The sequence below is a fragment of the Emydura macquarii genome, unplaced genomic scaffold, assembly GCF_026122565.2.
Source record: "Emydura macquarii macquarii isolate MOO-44397 ecotype Brisbane River unplaced genomic scaffold, CSIRO-AGI_Emac_v2 contig_312, whole genome shotgun sequence".
Classification (NCBI taxonomy): domain Eukaryota; kingdom Metazoa; phylum Chordata; order Testudines; family Chelidae; genus Emydura; species Emydura macquarii.
Genome location: NW_027130449.1, coordinates 2,547,042 through 2,570,635, shown reverse-complemented (window position 1 = coordinate 2,570,635; position 23,594 = coordinate 2,547,042). Strand labels below are relative to the sequence as shown.

Here is a 23,594-nt window from a genome sequence, read left to right as displayed (position 1 = left end):
CAGCTGATGGATTGTCAATGTCTCCTTGCAGACCCGCCTCTCGTCAACTTGTCCATAGAGCCCCAGCCAGTGCTTGAGGACAACACAGTGAAGTTTCACTGCTCTGCCAAGGCTAACCCAGCGGCAACCCAGTACAGGTAAGACTGCCTGCAAGGAGCTGGCCTCTGTTAGCTATGGTGTGTGTTTAATGCTTCCCCCTACTGGAGTCGTGCTCATGTTGAATGGTGCCTTCTACTGGCTGGCTGTACGGAGCTGCTTCTCGTAGCTTATCTCAATGTAGTCAGTGGTTGCTCTGTTGCTGTGTTTATTGCCACGGGTGGCTGCAGATTGACACCTGCTCTTGTGGATTGGATAGACTCTGGTGTCATCTCCGGGCTGGGCTTTGCCCCAGCTGCACTGAACGTGCGATGTATTACCTGGGGTACAGAGCTACCACTGCTCCCTCTTGGAATGGGACGGATCTGCTCCTGCCTACCCGTCCCCTCTCCTGGCTGGGCAGTGCTGCTGCAGCCAGAGACCAGCTAGATCGAGACGGTTGCAGGGTGTGAGGTCACAGGCCAGAAAAGGTTGTGAATACCTGAGGTGAGAGAGGAGGGCTGGGACCCAGGGCTTCTGTGTTCCAGGCTTAAATTTGCCATTGCCCTTCGGGAAGTCATTTAATCTATCTGTGCCTAAGATTTCCCATCTGTAAAATGAGGATAATACCCTCCTCACAGAGGATCTTAGTGATAAATAAATGAATGTTTCCAAAAGTCAGGGTCAAACTGGTTCAACAGTGTGGGTCGCTTTTCTAAAGGGTGCATCTTGTACTCCAGAATCTAAGCGTTAAAAAAAAAAAATCAAAACCTTCTAGTTCTTATGACTGGGTAGAAAATGCTCCGAATGTGACTGAATGCATAGGGGCACAGTGATGTCTGCTTGCATCTGCAGAACTGGGACAATAACTCTGAAAGAGGTGTGAGCAGACCCATTTATCCCAACCGAGTGTTAACCCTGAATCTTAATGGTGCTGATGTAAATGGTAAGAGCGTGGAATGTGCAGGTTGGGAAATCAGGAGGCTCTGAATTCTAACCCAGCCGCTCACAGTGTGATGTTGAGCAAGTCATTTCACTTTCTTGTCTGTTTCCTCTTCTGTAAAATAATACTTCCCTGCCTACCACCTGCATGTGACGTGAGAATTAATTCGCCAATGACTGTACAGTGTTTTCCACATGTGAAGCGATATATAAATGTTAAGTATTACTGGTGACATTAACCACTTCACTGATGATCAAAGCATATCAGAAAAGAGACGGCCAATCACATTATCAACTTCTGCACAATCTGTTCCTAGTGGTAACTTGTTATAGCTTCATGACTCACACAAGGGTTGAGGGTGGAGCTCCGAATTCAAGCTGTCCTCTGCTCTTCCCAGCATGGAGAGATATTGCTATGCTTGGCTGATCACCGTTGATTTGTTTGGGAGGCCCTGAGGTTTGGTTGGTGCAGGCTGGCATGAAAACAATGCCCAAGGCCATCTGTGTAACATCAGCTCAGTGGCTCCCTTCTGTAGATTGCTTGAGTTGGAACATTCACGGCGTTCTCTTCTCTTGTGAAAGCGGGGGAGCAGGCTAGTTGTCTTCCCCCTCCGTGCATTGTGGTGCTTGCCATGTGGCATCGCTTCCCTGCGTCCCACAGAGCGTCTGTGTTTGTGTCACGGCCGGGACGCTTAATCGCAGCTTGTCCAAGTGCATCCGAGCGTTCGCGCCAAAGAGCGGGGCTTGTTAAGAGCAGCAGCTGCACGCTGCTCCAGTCACATCTTAAGGAAGCCCACAAGCCCTTGAACTTGCCACAGCATCCACCTTTCCAAAGACCTTTGCCAAGCATTTCACTGAGCCAGCCCTGGCAGTCAGTGGGCTCTATCCACACTCGCACAGCCACACACAGCTCTTGCTACCCCAGTGTGCTACAACAGCCCCACACAGGCTGGGACTCATTTTCCCTCCCATCTCTGACCTCCCATTCAGAAAGCAGCCCACTAACCCGACTTCAGTATTCCGAGGCAGATCTTCAAGTGGTGTCAGTCATCACAGGTCCATTGACTTCACCAGAACTTGGCCAGTTTACACCAGACAGGCCCTTGTTGCTCTAAAGCCGGAGGAACTAATAAGATGTGACCACAACATTGAGCACATCTCACAATCTCTTGCTGTTATAACCCTCAGTTCTCTGTCTGTCATCCTGTCTAGCAGCATGCATGCTCTCTCTCTCTGTCTGCCTCCCAGCACCGTGGGAAGGTTGGTTTTCCAAGAGTCTGCTCTCCCTTTCTACATTTTATTGAAGAGCTAGTTTAATCCTCAGTGTAAGCGCAGTGTTACTTTAGCTCGTGTTAGTTTGAGGGCTGCGTTCTTTTCCGATTACAAACAGGGATACTGGATACAAGTCAGACTTGACTCTGAAGCCTAGTCAGTATTGGAATTGTATGTTGCAGTCTAGCATTTCCACTAGCGTATTTGTATTGGTTCTGTGAACCCCTGTGAAAAGAAAAACTAAACTTCACCTCTACTGTGTCAAATGTCAACAAAAATTCAAACAAAAAACCCACCGTGGTATCTGGGCACCTGTATCCCCATCCATCACTGGGGCCAGCCTACGCACCTCGGGGCAGGGCCCTACACTCCCGGCCTGTAGCACCGTATCAATAAGGAGGTGTTACCATTGTTATTCTGCAGAGGGCTGGGTGTGAAGGCCAGGCCGGTGGAGCTAGTCTCTCTGTTAGCACAGGCTGAAGCCCAGTGCAGGCAGGGGGAGCTCTAAGCAGACAAGCAGGTGGTTTATCAGGGTGAAACTGAAGGGGATCTGAGGGCCCTTGCTTAGTGCGGGCACACTGGGCCTGATTCCACTTTACACTGGTGTAACCCCATTGACATCAGTGGAAGTCACTGCGGCTTTTACACTGCTGTAAATCAGAGCTGAAGCAGCCCACCGTGAGCAGGGACTGGTCAAGCGTCTCCTATGCACAGTTCTGCCAGGGCATCTCGTTCTCAACCTGCACAAGCTGCCAAACCATCCCTGAACCTCCCGGGATTGACAGCTGTGGTGGATACGGTGGCAGAACTCTCAGCCTCACATCCGTCTTGTGGCAGGGAGTTCCACCAGCTGATCATGCAAAATAATATTTGCTTGTGTTGTTTGGAAATGTGCTGCCGTTGTCCGCTGGAAAGGTGGAGAGGGTTAGTAACAAGAACTCTGTTGCTTAGGCACGTGCACTGAAGCTGTTGTTATGATAATATCTAGTTCTTACATGGTGCTTTTCATAGGTAGATCACAAAGCACTTCATAATCGTTAATGTATATCCTCACTACACCCTGGTGAGGTAGGGCAGTGCTATTATCCCCATTTTACAGCTGAGAAACTGAGGTACAGAGTAGCTATGTCGAAGCTCATATAGGATCTCTGAGGCTGAGCAGGGATTGAACTGGGTTTGCTAGGGTCTCGGCTACTGCCCTAACTCCTTGGCCAGCCTCCTGCTTTAGTTGCACTCTTTATTATTTGTAGCATATCAGCACTGGGTCCACATCTGGGGTCCACAAGTCAAGAAGGATATTGATAAATTGGAGCAGGTTTAGAGAAGAGCCATGGTGATAAACTCCAGGAGCTCCATCCATTTAGTTTACCGGAGAGACAGTGAAGGGGTGATTTGTTCATAGTGTATAAGTACCTACACGGAGAACAGAAAGCTGATAATAGAGGGCTCTTGTGTCTAGCAGACAAAAGTCTAACAAGAGCCAGTGGCTGGAAGTTGAAGCGAGACACAGTCAGACTGGAAATAAGACACAGATTTTTAATGAGGCGGTATAATTAGCCACTGGAACAAATTACCAAGGGTCGTGGTGGATTCTTCATTACTGGCAATTTTTAAATCAAGGCTAGATGTTTTTCCACAAGATCTGCTGTAATTCAAACAAAATATTCATTCAGGGAAGTCCTAGGGCCTCCGTTATTCAGGAGGGCAGGCTATATGATCGCATTGTTCCCCAATAATCAGAATATGAACCCCTCGGACTGAGATAAGTGCTCTGTTTTGCTAGGGACTCTTCAAACCTACAGTGAAACATCTCCCGCCACAAAGACTTCAAAGTCTCAATAGACAAAGGGTGGGAGAAGATACAGAGACACACAGAGAGAAAGTGACAGAGTCACACACCAAGACCAGGAACAAAACCTAGATCTCCTGACGCCCACTCCAGTGCCCTCCCCACTAGACAAGTGGATCTTAACCTGTGGTCCACCGACCCCTGAGTATCTACAGACTATGTCCAAGGTCCACAAAAGACTTAGACTGAAAACTGACTGAACAGAATTCAACTGTATATAAAGACAATAGGTTTCCAAAGGGGTCCGCACCTCCATTCAAAAATTTTTAGAGGTCCATTGCACTAGACAGTATCACTTCTCTTGTTGGCACTCTTTAAGCAATGCTGTGGCTTTCCTATTCACAGCTGCAATCAGCTGTCCATCACTCCTGATTTGGTGTTACACACACACACCCGCACAATCATTTATACTTTTACAACAAAACCAGTTCATATTAACAGAGCAGCACCTCCGGGGACAGGTTGTCATGACCTGCCGCCTGTTAGACTTTTACAGCTTAATTAGCACAATCGAATGTGCGGGTAGCAGCTATTCCTGCTGGCTAGAAATCTTGCCATCAGCGCAATAAAGCAATAATTGCATTCCTAGTTACAAAGAAGAGTTATTAATTTGAGAAGTCAATTAATGTCAAAGATACAAATGGCTCTGTTTTCATATGTATGGTGGAAAAAAAAGAAGGAGGAGAAGAAGAAGCACATGCCAAGCTGGGGAAATAGCTTTGGCTAGCTTTCCCTGTAGACATTACACCATGATTGATTCACTCACGCACTCAAAGGGAAAACAACCCACCTTGGCTAAGTGACGAGACACTGGCCGCAGCCTGACACAACCCCAGAGCTGAAGACTGCTCATTCTAGCCTTATCTTCACCTCTAGCTTAGTGCAGCTAAGCAACAGGTGCTTCAATGGCTTTCTGACATCTTTGCATCCTGCTGGTCCCCAGGCACTCTGTGCTGGGCTAGATTCCACTCACCACTGGTGCATGTCAGAGCAGCCTGTGGGTTGCTCTAATTTGCTTTGTCTTCCAATGGCCCCAGCCTCTGGTATTGCCAGGGTGTAAGGGCTGGCCAGCCATGCCCCCTTTCTTCTGGCCATGCCCCCTGCACTGGACACAGCAAAGGGTGTGTGGCATAGGACCATCAGTTCTATTAAGAATTCCCCTACAGTGGGGGACTCCCCCAAGGCAGGGGCTGCTCAAACAGGTTTGAGGGCCACTTTGCTCCCTTGTAACAGCACAAAGGGCTGTCCCCCTGTTCTTTAATCACCATGTTGTGTTTAAATATCACACACCTCTGTCCCATTCCTGCCTCCTTCCAGTCCTCCTCCCGGTAGCTCTGGCGCTATTTTCCTAGCTCCACTCCTTTACCTTTCCTTCTCCCTCATCTCAGTGCTTTTTGTTGCCTGAGTGTCAGTGTCTGCAGCTCTGTAAAGCTCTCACGCTCACTGCAAAGTGTTTTATGATCCATTGCATGATGGACTTTTTATCAAAATTAATTGCTCATTTTATGGGTTATATTTTTTGCATAGAAAATTATGTTGTTGTGTTTTGTTTTTCAAAAAAAGGCGCATGAAAAATGTGAGCACTTCATTTGTTTCAGTTTCTTAAACTCCATTGACATATTAACATCACTCGGCACTGTTTTCTCATCACCGTAACAAGCTACGGGGATTTTGCCCTCATTCCAGGGGTTCCCTTCATCTAACAGCTATGATTGATTTAGGGCATTTCACCTCCATGCGAAAGAATCCCAAAGCTCTTGGCAGACTATGCAAAAGGGTCAGTTCTCCCACCGCTAAAATGCAGCCATCTCTGAAGTGGAACACAGCAGCTGTCAGGACAGGACACAGCAGGTTAGGAGAGGAAATGAAGAAGAAGAAGAAGACATCTATTTGAAACTGCAGGGAGAAGTAGGCAGGCAAGAGGTAGTTGCCCAAACTGGAAAGTGACCAGGTTGATGGCATTATGGGATCTTGAATGATGGTAAGCAGTCAGGACTTTGGCTTTATATCTCATCCAAACCACAGTGGCCAAGATTTTCAAAAGCGATTGCTTATTTTGGGTGCCTACATTTTCAAAAGGTGCCAAGCCCTGGGTCGCTTTGAGGTGTCTCGGGTTGTACAAGCAATATCACGTGACACTTCCCACACAGCAGCCCCTAACACAATGGCGATGTCTGGCCGTGGCTCCAATTCACAGCGGTGGGTGAAAATATCCCTTGGGCACTGGTCTAGACGGCCATCTACAGGCATTCAAACAGGGAAGCCGTGACCATCAGCCACGCACAGGGACAAAGGATGTGGTGGTTCTCCAGAGCTCTCAATAAGAGGAGAGAGCTGACATTTTCTTATTACAAAAATTAACAGACTTTATCCGAGCAGTTCGTGCACTTGGAGCTGAGAGCCTGGAAAATACGGACAAACCAGCCTTGTGAACCTTTCTGTGCCTACAAGGGAAAGCATATTCAGCAGTGGAACATGAGGAAAGCCATGGGATGCAGACAGCCAGCCGAGGCATCAGAAAACAGATGAATATGAAATCAGCGCTTGAGCAAAACCCCAACGTCCTCAGGGCAATGTGATCTGTGTAATTCGATCCCACCGAGGGACCTGGGTTGCAAAGGGGCCTTTTGCTTAGGAGACATGCAGGACCCGAGACCAGAGAGAACGGGCATTCTGGCCTTTGAAAACATAAATAAATAAAATCACACTGGAATCAGATGGAAGAAGAGCCATTTTTTTTTCTCCGGGGGACTGAGCTGTTCTGATTTATGTTATGAGGCTTCTTTCCTCCTCTGATAGAAATATCAGGTCTTGGTCTCTGGCCAACATTTCTTTTTTATACCTCCCAATATGTTTGTCAGTAAACAACTTTGAACACAGAGGGAAATGTCTAAACAATACAAATGCCTTTTTCTGGGCAATGATCCATTGCAGACACGGCGCTGTCATCTTTGCCATGAATAACCTGCACAAGCTGTCATCTCTCGGCTTCGCGCTGGGACTCTGCATTGCAAAGCCAGTGTCTGCATTCTCTGAGTGTAACGAGGTCACGAATACGCGTTTGCACGTGGGTGCCTACCACGTCACGTCACGTGCACCAGCCTTGCAACGCACCGCGCATGTGACACGCAGCCTCACCCTGCACACATACTTGCACAAACAAATTTGCACACTCTTGTGGGTAACCCCACCCCCGAGCCTGTTCATGCACCCCTTTGCTTGTATATACATACATCCCCTTGCACAGAAATGGACACGTATGCATCTTCACACACACTCCTGTTGTTGTATACTTACACACCCTTCCAGTCACACAGCATTGTTTAGTACTTTCTGGAGACATGCATCTTTTGTAAACATGCAGGGACATGCACATGTAATGTGCTTGTAAAGAGATGATTGTTTCTCCCTTTAGAAGCTAGTCCTTATGGAAGGTAACAGCCTACTACTGCAGCCTGTTGACAGGCTTTAGTTCAAGTTGGGGCAGTCTGTGTCACAGTGGTGAGGGATGTAGGTTTGCACCCACATGGAGAGTTAAAACAGATCTACATGAAACAAAATTCCAGGGGAGAAAACCATTTCAGGTGGATCAAAACATTTTGCTTTGATAAAATCAAAACCTTTTCTCCTATTTCAATTTTTAAATAGTTTACATTATTTTCACTATATGCAATTTTTAAAAATTGAAAGAAAAAGTTGTTTCCAAATGAAAAATCAAAACGCTCCATTCTGAAAAGGTCATTGGAGCGCTCCATTTTGATTTCTTTTTCAAAAGAAAACACCATCGAAATCAATGTTTTCCCACAATGTTTCGATTTTGACATAACCTCATTTTCCGAAGGAAAAGCGTTTCGTCGGAAAGTTTCCACTCGGCTCTCCTGGTGAGTGCGTTTTCTCTGCCGGGGCGGTGGGCTGAGAGTGGGGCTGGCTCTCTCTAAAGATGCAGCCACCCTGTTCCTTTTCCCACTCGAATGTCCCAGTCAGCTGAAGGACCTGCCTGAGCGAAAATCCCAAAGCTACACCCACGGCAGCAGAAATTATTCTCTTCAGAGAACGAAACCAACAAAACCAACGCTAACGCCATGGGCCCGTCCTACAAAGCTTTGCTGGGCACCATAGGCAGGGCGAAGCTGTTGCATTTCAGCACTGGTGAGAGAGAAAGCTCCAGGTGGGCACCAGCCTGGTTAAGTACCAGACAAAGTCCTTTGTGTCAAGTCCTGTTGGCACCTCCTCCTTTACTCACAGGAGAGCAGAGAGACAAGAGAACGGGGAATGGATGTGGCCTCGGTTACCTTGTCTCTAGGTAGCCAGCTGGTCAGCATGTGCTGTGTATCCCCCGATGCACCGAGAATGTGAGGCTGGGATTGCCAACAGCTGCAGCACCTGGCGCTCAAGCTGTCGAGTTCTAGAGGTCCACGGCGCCGTCCCTGGCATTAGATGTCACACCCAGGGTACGACTACACTGCACCTGGGAGTGGGCCCAGATCGAGCAGACAGACTCCAGCTAGCATGCTAAACACGGCAGTGGAGGGGAGTCACACGTGGCGGCTTGATCTAAATCAAAGCAAGGTCGAGTGACAGCTGCTCGGGCAGGTAGCCAGGGTCCTGGGCGGGGCCGCCCAGAGGAGGCGAGCCTAGATCAAAGCTGACTGCCCATCCCACCCTCTGAGTGCGACCTAGACAGATCCCAGTGTGCTACACCGGCACTGGGGAGGCGGGTCCATTTTGCTCCCCGTGGCTCGGCTCAGAGAGAGGCCGTGGGCACTGCAGCTAGTTCGATCTCGGCAGGCTGCCCTCTCGCCGTCCTCGTCAAGGCTTGTGTGCTCGGAGCAGCGTTCGAATCCCAGCTCCCTGCCCCTGGGATTTGGGCAGTGCTGCTGAGTGCCGGTGTCGGCGTTTCATTCTGAGCGGTTCTTTCATTGTCATTAATTCGATCGGGTGGCGGGGTCTGATTGACTCTCATGGTGCCAAGAAATTGTGACTCACCTCCCACCTCCCCTCCATACTCATGGACCCCAATTTCACTGTCTTCTCCATCCCTTGGTTACCCTCCAAGCAGGGGCATGGCCCTCCCAGTAATCACTGGGAGCACAGAACTCCTCCAGCCCCGGGACCGCAGTGCTGGGGGGTGGGATGGGAGAGTGAGCTCCTGGCAGGGTGGGGACAGGGGGGCACACAGCGGGGTCAACTGCAAATTCCTGCACATGATCCTGACTCCAAGGCCCTGTATTACTAGTTAGAGCATCCTTCTTTCAGAGTGAGGACGAGACAGGACTTCTTCGGGTCCCCGTGAATGCTGTGCTGGTGCCAAGCAATGCAAGATCGCCGCTCTGCCGGCTTTAGCACTGCATCAATCCTCTATACTACGGTGCACCCCAGAGTCCATGGAAATCAATGGCAGTCTTTCCTCAGGCTCTTCTTCCCCAACAGGCTGCATTGCTTTGATGGCGTGTGGCCTCGCCATCTCTGTCCCTTTGGCTCCGACATTGGCTCCCATGGCTCCTTTACAAGCTGACAAGTTGGAGGATAAAGTCCCGGGAGGATGCAGTTTGGAAGGGCGGGTGGTGAGAGATCAGAGGCTGGGCCGGGGATCAAATAATGAGACGCTATGGGAAAGCAGTGGAAAACGGCTCCTCCAGCAAGTCCAGGCAGCAAGCGTATGGGTGCATAAATTACATAACGGATCATCCTCTAATACACCCACCACGCGCTACTTCCCTCAACGGACAATCCTGGGATCGGGGTGGGGGAGGATTTGGAATGTAGCTACTTTATTTTGCTCCAAGCAAACAAGAGAAGAGAGAGAGAGAGAGAGTAATTAGCTTCCTTCGTCGTCGTTCCACCACCTGTGATAGTGGGTAAAATTAATGGGAAGCAACACAAGTCAGAGCTACGTGGACTGACTCTCAACCAACCCTCCTCTTTGCTCGCCTCAGATCTTTCTGTTTACCAATCTTCTCTTGGCTTTTGATGTCAGTTGTGTGTCTGTGGGGTGTTTTTTTGCTGTTATTATTTATCACTCACGGTAAGAAAGAGAATCTTTAAAGTGGCGGAATAAAATGGGAAGGTTTAATATTGCAAGAGGCAGAGTCCCTCAGCCTTTTGGCTTGTTATGATTATGATTATTTTTGTGAAGGGATGGGGAGTTGGTACAGACAGGGCAATAATAAATCTCCCGCTCTCTCACACTGATATTGTGCGTCTCATCCCCAAGGCTAAGCAAGACCTTTAAAAACAACCTCCTCTCTCTATACATTGGGGGACAGGCAGCACCCCCTGCTCCCATCAACTTTAGCTGGCGTTCTGGGTGCTCGGCATCTCTGAAAATAAGGCACTGAATGAAGAGATGGACAGAGAGAGGGAGAGATTTCACCTACTGCTGAAAGGCAGCCAGCCCTGAGGTGGAGAGCAGCAGTTGCCCAACAGCAGGCTTCAGTGCCAGATAACTGTTTAGGACAGGAAGTGATGAAGAAGATCCAGTTGAAACTGCAGCAGGATTTAGGTCGGCAGAATAGAATAACCAAAACCAGAAGGACCCGGAAAGTGTGATGGGATCTTTAATGGCCTCATGGGGCCATGATCCAAAAGATGATACCGGTAGTAGTGTGACAATTCTCCCTAACCTATGAGGCATTGGTCCATTATTGACACGCAGGGATAGATGTTCCTAGAGAACGATCAGCACCTAGAGTTTTTGAAGGTCTCCTCCAACCTGCCTTAGTTTGTCCAATCAAAGCCCAAGCCATGTGGCTGCTGGCCATCCGTGTCTAACAGGGCTGGTGCATTCACTGGAGTTTGAAATGAGCTCCTGCAGCATGCAGCTCCACAGGAATCTCGGTGGGGTGAGGTCAGAGGGGATCCTCCCTGTGTTGGGACCCAGCTTCCCAGGCTAGTGAAGAAGGGACTTTCCTTTCACATAGTCCGACTTCCCATCAGCGGAGACCCCAGGGTTGCTTCTGCAAACTGCAGCAGCCAGGGTTCATCTCTGGCAAGAAAAGCCCCCGGATAGATCTCACCAGATCCCAGGTGGCATTGATTGGATGACCAGACTAAGTGCTAGAGATCTAGAGGCGTGAGACAAAGGCTCATAGCCCCTCCCGGGATGGTTCCCCTCGGCTCTCACTTTCCTCCACAAAATGCACCACCCCATTGTATGGACGTGATTCATTGCACTTCCCAGCTTGCAGTGGGGCGGGGAGGAGAGTTGCAGAGGGCTAAGGGGCTCTATTTATTTGTTTGCTTAGGAAGCTACATTCTGCACAGGGCCTTCTTCCAAGATATTCTCTAGAAAACAGTGTTTTATCTCCGAACCACCAGAATGGTTGGCTCATCAAATATTAATAAAACCTCAACTGCTTCTTAAGAGGTTTCCTTTCAAGTCAGTGGGGTTTGAATATGCCTGTGACAGGAGATGGCGTCCCTGCCCCCCGCTTCCAATTTCCTTAGGGGAAAACAAAAAAGACACTGCTAGCGAAAGGAACAGGTGTGGTGGGGATCCACCTCTGCTGCCTTTGTCCTAGGCACATCACCCAGGCTAGGATGCGGGACTGGAGGCCATGCACCAGCTGCCTCTGAAGGAAGATTTCTGGGACAAACCACCCAAAAGCAAAGGGCTGCCACATTAGACATTTCCATCTTGGTGCAGTTCTCACTGAACAGTGCCTACCACTAAGGTGGTTTGGGACGGGAGCCTCTAGAGAACCTGTTAGGGAAAATCCACCACAAGGCAAGCTGCTCATGAAACATTCTCCCAGCTTCCTGCTACGTGCAGCCAAGTTTGTAGGAAGAAAAAAGAGGAGAGAACTGGGAGAAATTGGGGTATGATGTGGATCTTAAACCCTGACCAAATAACCTCTGGCTCCCTAAAATTCTCTCTGCCTTTTTAATTAGCTACCGTTATTTAGCCCACTGTAATACGGGCCGTTTCTTTGTTCCCCTCTAGCGGTGAGACTATGGAGGTTTATGAGTCTATCACAGTCTCTAAGTTAATGGCACTGTTCCTTCAGCTCAAGCCAGAGATGCTGGATTCAGTCCCTGTAGACTGTCCAGCTGGGGCATAGTTTGTTGTTGATTTAATGCTTTCCTCGCACTGTTGGTCATTTTAAAAAAGTTGCTTGGATCTGGAATATGGTTCCTTACCAGAATTTTCATCCTCTTCTGTATCCATTAGTTAGTCCATTTGTCCTGCTGTCATACAGTTGCTCATGTGAGATGGACTGGAGACATTAGAACCCAAATTTTCAAAAATGGACTCTAATTTTGGGAGCCTCCATTTCTGCTTGAGTTTTGCCTGATTTTCACCATTGCTAAGAGCCCAACAACCTCAGATGAAGTCAGTGGCAGCTCTGGGCACGCCGGAAATCAGGCCTTTGGATCCAAGTTTTCAAAAGTGGGCTCTGATTTGGGCTACCTCCGTTTTTAGATGCCCATGTGGAGATGCCCGACCCTGATTTTCAGTGCTTCCATTGACTTAACTGGAAAAGCATGTGCTCAGCACCTCTGAAAGTCAGACTCAAGGGGTGTCAAGTTGGGCACCCAATCTTAGAGGCCAGTTTTGGAACTGTCTGTTTTCTTATTGTAGGGCTGCTTATGAGTTCTGACTGAGTGCACTGCTTTGTTGTGGTACTAGAGAGACAAGGTGGGTGAGATAACATCTTTTATTGGATCAACTTCTGTTGATAAGCTTTCAAGCTTCCACACAGCTCTTCTTCAGGTTCTGGTTGTTGTATTGTCGTTCATGAGTTCTGAATGTTTATTGTAGGGTCTTGGCTAAGTCCCGAACTGTGAGCGTTTGGGCTGGTGGTATTGGGAAAAAAAACTACAGTGGGAGAAAAATCGCACAAAGAATTTAGGAGCTTTGCAAAAAGATATCAAGTAAAAAGATACATCGGTTGGGTTTTGACACAAGTGATTGCACTTTAAACCATATAAAATGTGCTCCTGCTGCTGGATTTTGTTTTTGGAGACCCAGAGGAAAGCTCAAGCTCCGAAGTTTGCCTTTTTTTCTCCCTGAAACTTTTTCCAGAGTTCTTTTTGGAACCTTGTGGGAAAGGGTCTGACTCTTTTGTGCGTTGCTTACCTTTTTTCTTTTTTCAAGCAATTAATAAATAAAAGTGAACATCTCCCTGAGCTTTGTGCTGCCCCAGAATCTCTGATTGCTGGGAGCGTTACTTAATTGGCACCTTTTTTTGTTTCCCCAGCAGTCTGTGGCATGTAAGAGGGATTGGCTATTTTAGGCTCTTATTAAATAACAATCACATATATGTTAATGTTTGAAAGGGGCTGTCAAGGTTTAAATGTGGAGCAAAGCAGACTGAGACAGCAGCACTGGAAGAGGCATGAACTACACACACACACACACTCTCACGCCACGCCCATTAGTCTTAGTAGTGTGTTAACTTCAAAACCGGTTGTATCTATTTAACTGCTAACACGTTTGAGCGTGTAGCCAAAATGCAAACTCCCAGCTTGAGACATTAAAATATAATCACCAGAACAGCTGGCTTTGCAGATCAGGGCACCCGCATGAAACACCAAGAGAAAATATGCAAACGTATCTGCTTGGAAATGCAAGGGGAGCCAGCACCCGGCTGCAGCTGCCAGCGCTGCAGATTTCTGTCCCTGGGCTGCCATTGGGGGACTGCCCTATCTAACCAGTGTCATCTCTTAGTTAGAGGGACCTGTGCAGATCTAAAGGGAGGGCCTTTGGAGTCGCTGGACCTGATTGTGCTCTCATCAACACCCATTTCCACCCCCGTGTTCTGCTAGTGGCTTTGCAGGAGTTATTCCTGATTTGCATCAGCGTAAGAGCAAAATTGAACCTCCTGGGTGTGGTTTCTTGGTTGGTTTTGAAGAAGGCGAAACAGAGGGCATCTCTGCACCGTGGTGTCATGAGCTGTAGGACATATTTGCATTGCTAGCCCAAGCCGGAGTCTGTAATGCTGAATCTTCACTGCTATTTTTAGCTCAAGTTTTCCTGCCCGTGCCGCAGTCATGCCTCCAAATGTAATGTAGACATACCCAGAGAGAGAGCCATGAGCATCGGGGCCCCTGGAGAGCCGGAGTCCCTGCAAGACATAGAAAGGAACTGGGAGGAGCAGCTGCTGAGACAGCAGAGGAATGCAAGGCCTCACTAGGATTTGGAGACCACAGAAAGAGGAATTTCTGGAGCTGCCCAGTCCCGCAGCGTATCGCCGGTGCCAGGAAGCAGTTTCACAGCATCTCAGCTGCTGCATCCTTGGGCAGGGAGCGCAGCTGAGCAGGGCCAGGGGGAGGCTTTGTTAGTGGGTGGCCAACTGGCATGGACACCGCATCTAGCAGAACACGAAGGCACGAGGCCATCACGCTGGGACACGGGCCAACCTCCCACTGAAACCCCGACACCAGCAAGGCAGAGGGGGAGCTCACTGCCCCTGGGGGTGCCTAAAACCCACCCTGAGAGAGACCAGAGCAAGTGAGGGACCGTGGAAGAGAAAGGTCTGCAGCTTTGCCTTCCTTGCCAGCTAATGGAAATAATGCTCTAGTTTTCCCAGCTGTTCCCAAGTTGGCCAGAACAGAAGTTCCTTAGCTGCTGCTCCAGACCAGAATCCTACCCTGGGTTAGGAAATGCCCTGGTCGGGGGGTTGTTTTCATTTACAGCCTTTCTCCACTGCTCTCATGATAACACCTGGCTCTCATAGAGTGCTTTAGAAAGGGAGGTCGTCATTAGCCCCATTTCACAGATGGGGAAACTGAGGCACAGAGACTTGCCCAAGCAGCAGAGCAGGATACAACCAAGGCCGGCGTTACATCCACTAGGCCACACCGCCTCCCTACTGCGCTGGTAACTTGCCCCGCATAGAGGGCACTTTACATCGCCAAAGCAGCGGTTAAGGGCGCTCGTGTAAATGAGACTCAAGCCTGTTCCATCTAGAAGTCAGATACGGGCAGGGAAGCAGTAGCTTCGGGGCATCCTGGCAGAGCAGCTCTGTCTGTCTGTCTGCCTCCTGTCCTCTTTTCTAGGCGTTTGGTAGTGTCTGAGCTGGGCACTGGGGGGCTGCAGAGATGCTACCAGCTGACATTTGCTTTGCTCTTCCTGGGTGGTGGGTAACAGGAAGGGGCCGTGTAGAGAGGGGAGTGGTGCCACAGGCATGGCAGCACAATGGGACCTCCCAGTGCAGTGGCCCAGCAGCCCAGACGGCTGATCATCATCTGCTGAGTTTTCCTGGAGCAACACATGGCAAATGGTCAAGTCCCTCTACCTCCCCAGCAAACTGCAGGGGGAGCTCTCAGCCAGCAGGGTGGGATCCAGCCCATCTTGATGCGCCGTTCCTGAGAGGTAACAAACACGCAGACCCAGACCCCAGTGTAAACCCGGAACCACTCCCTGGACTTTCCAGCTTACACCAGCGGTAACAGAGCTCGGACGCTGGCCCCTACGATCTGCATCCTAGCTGCCTTCCCAGTTCCCACAGAATGGCAATGGTCTTGTCTGATTCTGCTTCCTCAGAAGGTTGAGTCTGCCTTCCATGTGGTGCCAGGAAGCTGTGATGCCATACGTTGGCATTGCACCTATGTCGCTTCTCCTGCTGCATCTCTGGCCAGCCACAGCCAGCAGCTAAGAAAACCAATAGCAGAGAGGGGCCCTCAGGCATTTCACAGCAGCCACAGAAGAAATCTAATTGATTGACACAGGCCATTGCAGCAGAAGAGGGAGTTAAAATAAATGCAAAGTGCTCTGAGGTCTCCAGTTACAGGCATGGCAACATATCCCTGGCTATCTTGCTGTTTCCCTGCCCGGTTTTGTCTTTGTAGCTTCATCCCGGGCAACTGGACCTCTGCTCTGAAGTGAAAATGAAAGCCAGGCAAATAAAAAAATAAGTGGAACTGAATTCTTCAGATCTCCTTTGTGAGGCATCAGCCCCATCTGCCAGTGACTGAGGACCGGGAGTGGAGTGTGGGTGGGTGGCAGAAGCGAGGTTGAGACGAGCTATAAAAAAAAAACCAAAAGAAGCGAGTCTCTTCGCCACTGGGAAATGAGGCCAGGCTGCTGTAGGGAATCTGCCGGCACATCTGGCTCCAGCTGAAGTCTGGGAGGACGGGATGTGAAGAGCAGTGCCGCTCTTTGTGCTTGGAGATGAGAGCTGTCAGGGATTTGTCTCCTCCTTACCCAGCTTGTCAGGGTAATGGGAACAAGCTCGCAGGAGACATTCGGATGCAGTTCAAAGTAATTAGGCAAGAGTGTACGGGAGCGAGAATCTGGTTCCTGGGAAGAGACCAAAAAAAGGAAAGCGCTTTCTTCTTGTGATCACCGTTTCCTGCTGCAGAAATGATTAATGGTACAACACTAACCTGCTGTCAAACGAGCCGGCAACGTGACGGAGTCCCTCTCACAGATGGGAGACAACAGAGCATCCTGGACCCAGCAGGGGAGCCAAACTACATCCTGCCAGTGCTCAGCTGGCCATGCCCCATTGCACCTGTGATCTCTTGTCTCTCTGTGAACCCCACTCCTTCATTTTCTGCCATGGCTGCACAGGGCTGGCAGGCAGCAGTTTCTGGCTCTGCCCCCCGCTCCATTTCATGACCTTCGGAGTCTCCACGGTTGAGATTTTCAACAGAGCCTCAGAGAGCGAGGCGCCCGACTCCCAGGGAAATCCAAAGGGAGGTGGGAACCTACCTTCCCCAGATGAAAACGCCAGCCTGAATCTGTGCAGCTTGGCTGCCAGGTTTAATTCATTCATGGGCAAACCCCTCCCCAGCACAGAGGAGCAGAACAACGTGGAGGCTCCATCTGAATGCCTGGAGGATTATAATGGTCCCTTCTGGGCTTAAACCTATGGATCCTTCTCCACTTACTGTACGACCAGCAGAGTGCCTGTCTCACTGAAAGGGCTGTGTGGCATGCTGAACCATGCTTTCGCAGCGGGGAGTGGGGGCGCTTGCATGGCTCCGTTGTGCCTTTCGCCAGTGAAACCAGCCATGGATGGTCCTTGATGCCGAGGTCAGAGGAATGAAGCAGGCCTGTGACACAAACCAACAAACAGATGAAACAACGGGGGGGATTCAATGCCGTTTGTTTCCACCAAAAGAAGGAACTAATAGGAATCAACAGGAAACTCCACTTGCTAAACAACACCTCCCCTGCTCACTCCCCCGCCTCCATCTGTGGCTTTGCTACGGACACTGCTGTTCAGATGAGTATGAAGGAAGCCAAGGGCCTTTCCAGCAAAGAAGCCATGTAATCAGGTCAACTGGGCACCGGCAGATCAATCCAAAAACCTAATTCACTTGCAGTAGCTATTGAACTTTGGCCTGGTTCTCATCTCATTTGCATTGCTTCAGATCAGGAGTAACTCCACGGCTGGCAATGGAGTTTCATTGGTGTGCATATGCACTGGTGTGCAGATAAGATTTAGCTTTTGGGTAGTATATGGCATGTCCAGACAGATTTCCTGGTTTGTCCAAGAGTCTCTCCTGGGATCGTGCCTCAGTTTCCCTTTCACCGCCATAAACTAATCCCTACAGACTTTTCCTTAAAGAACCCCCTCAACCTCAGGGCTTCCTTCACTGGCAATGGAAATTAACACAAGTAAATCTTACTTTTAGAAACAGTCTTAGTCTCTAGTCTGTTCTTCTCACTCTTCTCAGCTCAGAAGCAGTCACAAGCCCTCCGGGCCCATTTGTTCTCCTCTGTCCAAGCAGAGGGTTACCAATCTCTACCGCAGAGTTCTCTCTCAGACGGCTTCTCCCGCCCTGGAGGGATATTGTCTCTCAGAGTGTCCTCAGTGCCCTCGGAGCTACCTTTTTCATTACAGGCCTCTTCTTACTCTTGAGGCATTTCCTTTCTTCCTTGCAGGCTGGCAAAACCCTCCTTTCAACTGCTCGGCGAGCCTTCCTACAGGATCAGGTACTCCGCGTCAGTGCCCAGTTGCTCCCAGATGGAGTTCAATGGGTTGTCGTGGGCAAGCCGGGCCCTTCCTCCCATCAAAGGGCTGCTGGCCCCGTGACAGGTTGCAAATGGAAATACTGAAAGGTTGGCCTTCCAAACGGGCTGAAATCAGGAACCTTAGGAGATTTCCATCCTGCTTTCTGAAACAAAGGAGTTCGGATTCAGCATCTGACTTTTCCGAGGCTTACCAGAACCCACTTTCCAAAGCTTTTCAGAACATGCCCATCAATGCTTTGTCCCCCTGTCCAAACAATGGGTGTCCACGATGCCTTTGTGGCCACTGGACAGAAAACGTCTAACATTCCTTTTAAGCTCCCTCAGAAATAGGAGAGATGAGAAGATGTGTCACGGCCAATTTCGCTGCTGATTTTTTTTGTAGGGGGCTTGGCACTTTTCTTCTTGTTCTCAGGCCCTTCAGTCACCATCTCCTTTGGGCAAGAGACGCATCACGTGGTCAAGGCAGTCCTCAACTTTCCTCCGTAGGCGGCGGAAGGGGAGAATTCTTGACCCTTTCTGTGATTTTCCTTTCTGTATGAAGGGGACAAGGAGAGTTTTAAAGCCTAATTTAGCAGCCTTTAATCTAAATTATTCCAAGCCACGCTTGCCACTTCCTTTATGTGCTCCCGAAGGGTGATGGACTGATTTCACAGAAGGAAAAGCCTTAAGCAAATCTTGTCACACAAGAAAATTGATTTTTCAAAACTGACTTTTACAAGATTACTGGGGTTTTTTTCCCTCATCTGTCTTCTATATCGCTCCCTTACAGTCTCACGAGGCGTCTTCAGATCTACGGAAATTAGAGATGCTGTGACTAAATTGAAAATGTAAAAGAAAAAGCACCCACCATTCAGCCTCTCCCTTCCTCTCGCCTGCCTGTCTCTGCGTGATGCAGCCCTGCACCTTTGTACTGTGGAGTATCTCGGTTGCCTCCTTCAGCTCCCTGTTGGCATATGCCTGCACATCCAAACCAGGGACCCAGGGCCAGGAGCCCTCTCTGAATTCCAGAGCAATGACGGTCTGAGTTCCAGAGTTCTGCACAATACACAGTTCCCTTTGATGTCAATAGGAGAAACAGTGAGATCCAGTGACTAGCACCTGAAATCAGCACCCAGGATACCTGGGTTCTGTTTTTAGCTTGGCCACGGACCTGCTGTATCACTTTGGGCAAGTTGCTTCTCCTTCTACCCTTCATCCAGCTTGTCTGTTTACATTCTTATTCTTTGGGGCAGGATCGATCTCTTCCCATGTGCTTGTACTGCAGCTAACATGACGGTGGGGTCTCTAGGCACTTACCGTAATAGTAATAATAAAGAGCGCCTTCAAAAATAAGGTCAAGCCTATCTTGGCCACCAGAACAGGAGTGTACTCAGCAGAAGGGTACAATATCAGCATTGTTAATAGCCTCTTCTGTCACTTCCTGCTTGCCAGAAACAGGAGAAATCATATGGGGCTCAGGATATGCAGTGCTCAGGCCCATTAAACTCAATGGAATTGCTCCCATGAGTTAGTGCTGCTCAGCCTGAGTAAGTTTCAGAATGAGGTCAAATACCATTTGCCTTGGACGTCTTCTCCACGAGCTGCTCCAGTACCTGTGAAAGTTCACATTGTAAGACAAAGCCGTAACATGCACTAAGACGGCCAAACGCTGCACCGTCACGGCGCTATGCAAGCCGCCGCATCGTGACGCAAAGATCACCAAGTTGCTGTGGAACGTTACTGCGCAGCATCCCAAAGAGGCCTGCATGCAGGAACAGTCCCATCCAAATCAGGTCCACGCTGTGATTGGCCAGGCAGGCGGTAGCCCCACGGGGACGTGGCCCGGCTGACCTCCAGCCATCACTGACATCGTGGTTACTTGCGTAACTCCCTGGGTCGTGTCACTGCCACATCGACTGCATTCCCACTGCACAGCCCAGGTTAGCCGCTGCCCACGTGGACGTGCCAGGGTAAAGTCACCAAACCTAGGCAGTGATGGCGTAGCAGTGACCCATGTGCTTTGGTGCTCCAGATGAGAGAGGAGGTGCCAGGGCAGAAGAGAAATAGGGACTGATATGCAGAGTAAAATGGGAAGGAGTCAAGTCCCCTACTAGGGACATATTTATCGCCATTGATTTTACATGGAAGGTGCCCAGACATCCACCGCGATGTAAAATCCTAAAATAGATAGAACTCTCTCTCTCTATTTCACTCCATTCTGTTGGCCATTTCTGGACGGTTTCCTCCCTTAGCTTGATTCTGAGACATCTCAGCATGTTTCCTTAAAAAAAAAAAAAAAAAAAGCGAACAAGGTTGCATTGAAATTATTTCAGACAGCTTAAAATGTGCTAAGCTTTTTGTTACTGCAATATGAATAATTAACTTCTAGGGACAGACAAAGGTACCTAGAGGATGGGAGTGATCAGGCAGAGGATATTACACCCACCCCAGCACTGGAGCAGGTACAGATGCACAGAGCTAGGGGTAGGCTTGGGAGGATTTGATTTTTATTGGTAAATGTCGGTAAGTTGATGTCACTGGACACACAAAATATTTCCATCAGCGATGATGGAAATTTACCGATGCTGCTTGAGAGTGGATGAGAGTTAGATTTAAGGACATTTACTTTGTATGTTTTGTCATGTGATGTGGACAATTTGTGTTTTAGCGGCTATAAAGCTTTAACTTTCTGACTCTCAACATCTTCTGTCATTAACTAATTATTGTCCTAACCTCCATTGTCTGAGGCTACACTTCAGGGTAGATCTTACAGTGACGGGAGTTCTGCTGTTAGTGTGTAAAGCCACTTCCCTGAAAGGCAAATTCTTCCTTTGACCTAGCACTGCTACACAGGGACTTGAGTCAGCTTAACTGCTTGCTTAAAGGTGTGGATTTTTCACACCCCTGAGTGGCGTAGCTGGGCCCATCTGATTTTCTAGTGTAGACCAGCCCATTCTCCCACACATGTAATTTCCTGCAACTGTCAACATTTAAACTGATAAAAGCAACAACAGCAAAAAAAGCTTAAAAGTAAATATTGATATGGTCTGTCCAAATGCTACAGAAACAAACACTGAGTTCTGCCAAGCCTAGCTACTGGAGACACACAGATTCCATTCCCTGCAATGGGGTTTCCCTCTCCCATCAGTTTCACTTCCTGGTGGTCCCATACTGTCATATCTGGGCTTCAAATGCTTCAAGGGAAGAGGAGTTTCCCTTGATTCCTCTCCCCACCATAAGCACCCAGCTTACCATGCCCAGCCCCCCCTTTAAAATGCCCCCTCCATTCGGGGTGTAACGTAGGCTGGCCCTGTGGCTAGGAGGAACACTTGAGCATCGATCATTTTCTCTCTCTCTGTGACTGGTTTTGGCCAGAGGTAGAAGGCCAGATTCAGTTTGCCATATGCACGCTGTTGACTTGTTGCTGTCGCTCTCTGCTTGGGCAAATATCACACAGACGCGCTGTAACTGGTTTGTCAGTTTGGGTCAGTCTGGAAACTCTTTGTAAATAACAAAGGGGATGCAGGGGAAAGGAAGAAGGCTGGAGCAGCATATGGCCCCGCGGTTTGCAAACTGCCAGGGCATCCCTGCAACAGCTGGGCTTTAAAAAGGGTCAGGTGGGTGGGGAGGCGGTCGCTTCCCTTAGGGATGTTTGACAAAGAAGGAAGAATGTACCAGACCAGATGCTCAGCTGGTGTCAACGACATAACTCCACTACATCAGTTTACACCAGATGAGGCTTTGGCCCCGCTGCCCTGATCCTTGAAAAGTCTGTGGGTCAGATCCTGTGCTCACAGGATCTCCGCTGCCTTCTAGTCAGGGAATTGTCACTGAGTGGGTATGTTTCCAGTTGTGTCCCTCGGGGTTTGGTTTTTGGCTCTGTGCTATTGAACTTTTTTATTAATGACTTGAAAGAAAACATAAAATCATCACTGATAAAGTTCGCATATAACACAAAAATTGGAGAAGTGGCAAAAATGAAGAGGACAAGTCACGTGTTTTAATACAGCTCAATGTAAATGTATACATCTAAGAGCAAAGAATGTAGGCCGTACGTGCAGGATAGGAGACTCTATCCAGGGAAGCAGTGACTCTGAAAAAGAACTGAGGGTTGTGATGGATAATCAGCTAAATATGAGCTCCCGGTGGGACACAGTGGCCAAAAGAGCTAATGCAATCCTGGGATGCATAAACAGGGGGAGTAGGAGTAGAGAGATTATTTTACCTCTGAATTTGGCTCTGGTATGAGCACTACGGAAATACTATGTCCATATCAAGTGTTCACAATTCAAGAGGGATGTTGATCAATTGCAGATGGTTCAAAGAAGAGCCACAAAATGATTAAAGGATTAGAAAATCTGCCTTATAATGAAAGACTGAAGGAGCTCAATCTGTTTACCTTAATAGAGAGAAAGTTGTTAATTGATTACAGCTATTTAATTAAGGGCTCTTCAATCTAGCAGAGGAAGGTCTGACATGATCCAATGGCTGGAAGTTGAAGTTAGACAAATTCAGACTGGAAATAAGACGTACTTTTTTAACAGTGAGAGTAGTTAACCATTGGAAAAATGTATTGAGAGTCATGGCGGATTCTCCATTACTGACAATTTTCAAATCAAGACCGGATGTTTTTCTAAAAGCCCTGCTCTAGGAATTATTTTGGAGTCGTTCTCTGGCCTGTGCTATACAGGAGGTCAGAGTAGATGATCACAATGGTCCCTTCTGGCCTTGGAATCTATGAAACTGGTACTGACCACTGCTGGAGATGGTATACGGGGCTACATGAACCGAGGGTCTGACCCACTAGGTCAATCCTTATCTTCCTGGAAACAGAGAAGGGAAGCAGCTGAAAAGGCTAAGGCTAATTCTGCCATCAGAAGGAACCTGAGAACATCCCATTTGCTTTGATTCCCCTTAGGAGTCTTGGATCAGATACTCAGTGCAGGGGAGTTCACTTTACTACACACTAAGCAGAAGAATAAACGTGTTAGAAGAATTAGTGGACTTACATGCCAGTCATAATAAATCTGACTAAACAAATTCACTTAAGGGTGAGGGCAGGGGAACCTAGCTAAGGAATAATCCTGTTAAACAATTTTAAAACATGCACCATGTGATGAAATTGGATTACCCAATCTGTCTAAAGAAAATAAAATAAAGCTATTAAAGAAGTCTATTGTATGTCATTAAGGTGATATGAAGTAAGCAAGAAGAATGAAATCCCATCTCAGGGCCTACTTCTATATAGTGTGCGATAAAAAGGCCGGTCTCTGGATGAAATTCACCCCTGGCCAGGGTGACAGAACAAGGCCAAGGCGGGTTATAAGAGGTACAGCCTCTGGACTAGGGCGAATGTCAGGTTGGCTCGAGCAACGGTTTCAATGCAGGGTTCCTCAGTGCCTAGCATCACTGCAACCCCAACATTAGAAAACCATGAGTGAGGCTTGGGAAAAATCAGTTTTCAATTTTTCTACCAAAAAAAACAACAGTCACAAAAAATTAAAAGACAAATTTTAATGAAAACGAAAAATTTGTCATTTTTGTCACTTT

The 23,594-nt window shown here is 48.5% G+C and overlaps 1 protein-coding gene across 1 annotated transcript in view; it reads left to right on the top strand.

The window, feature by feature from the left end:
- Positions 1–23,594, top strand: part of KIRREL3 (kirre like nephrin family adhesion molecule 3) — a 236,664-nt gene that overhangs the window by 113,854 nt on the left and 99,216 nt on the right. Inside the window, exon 7 of the mRNA XM_067566835.1 lies at positions 32–137. Within this exon, the coding sequence (XP_067422936.1) occupies positions 32–137 (106 nt within the window). The remainder of the gene's footprint in view (positions 1–31; positions 138–23,594) is intronic.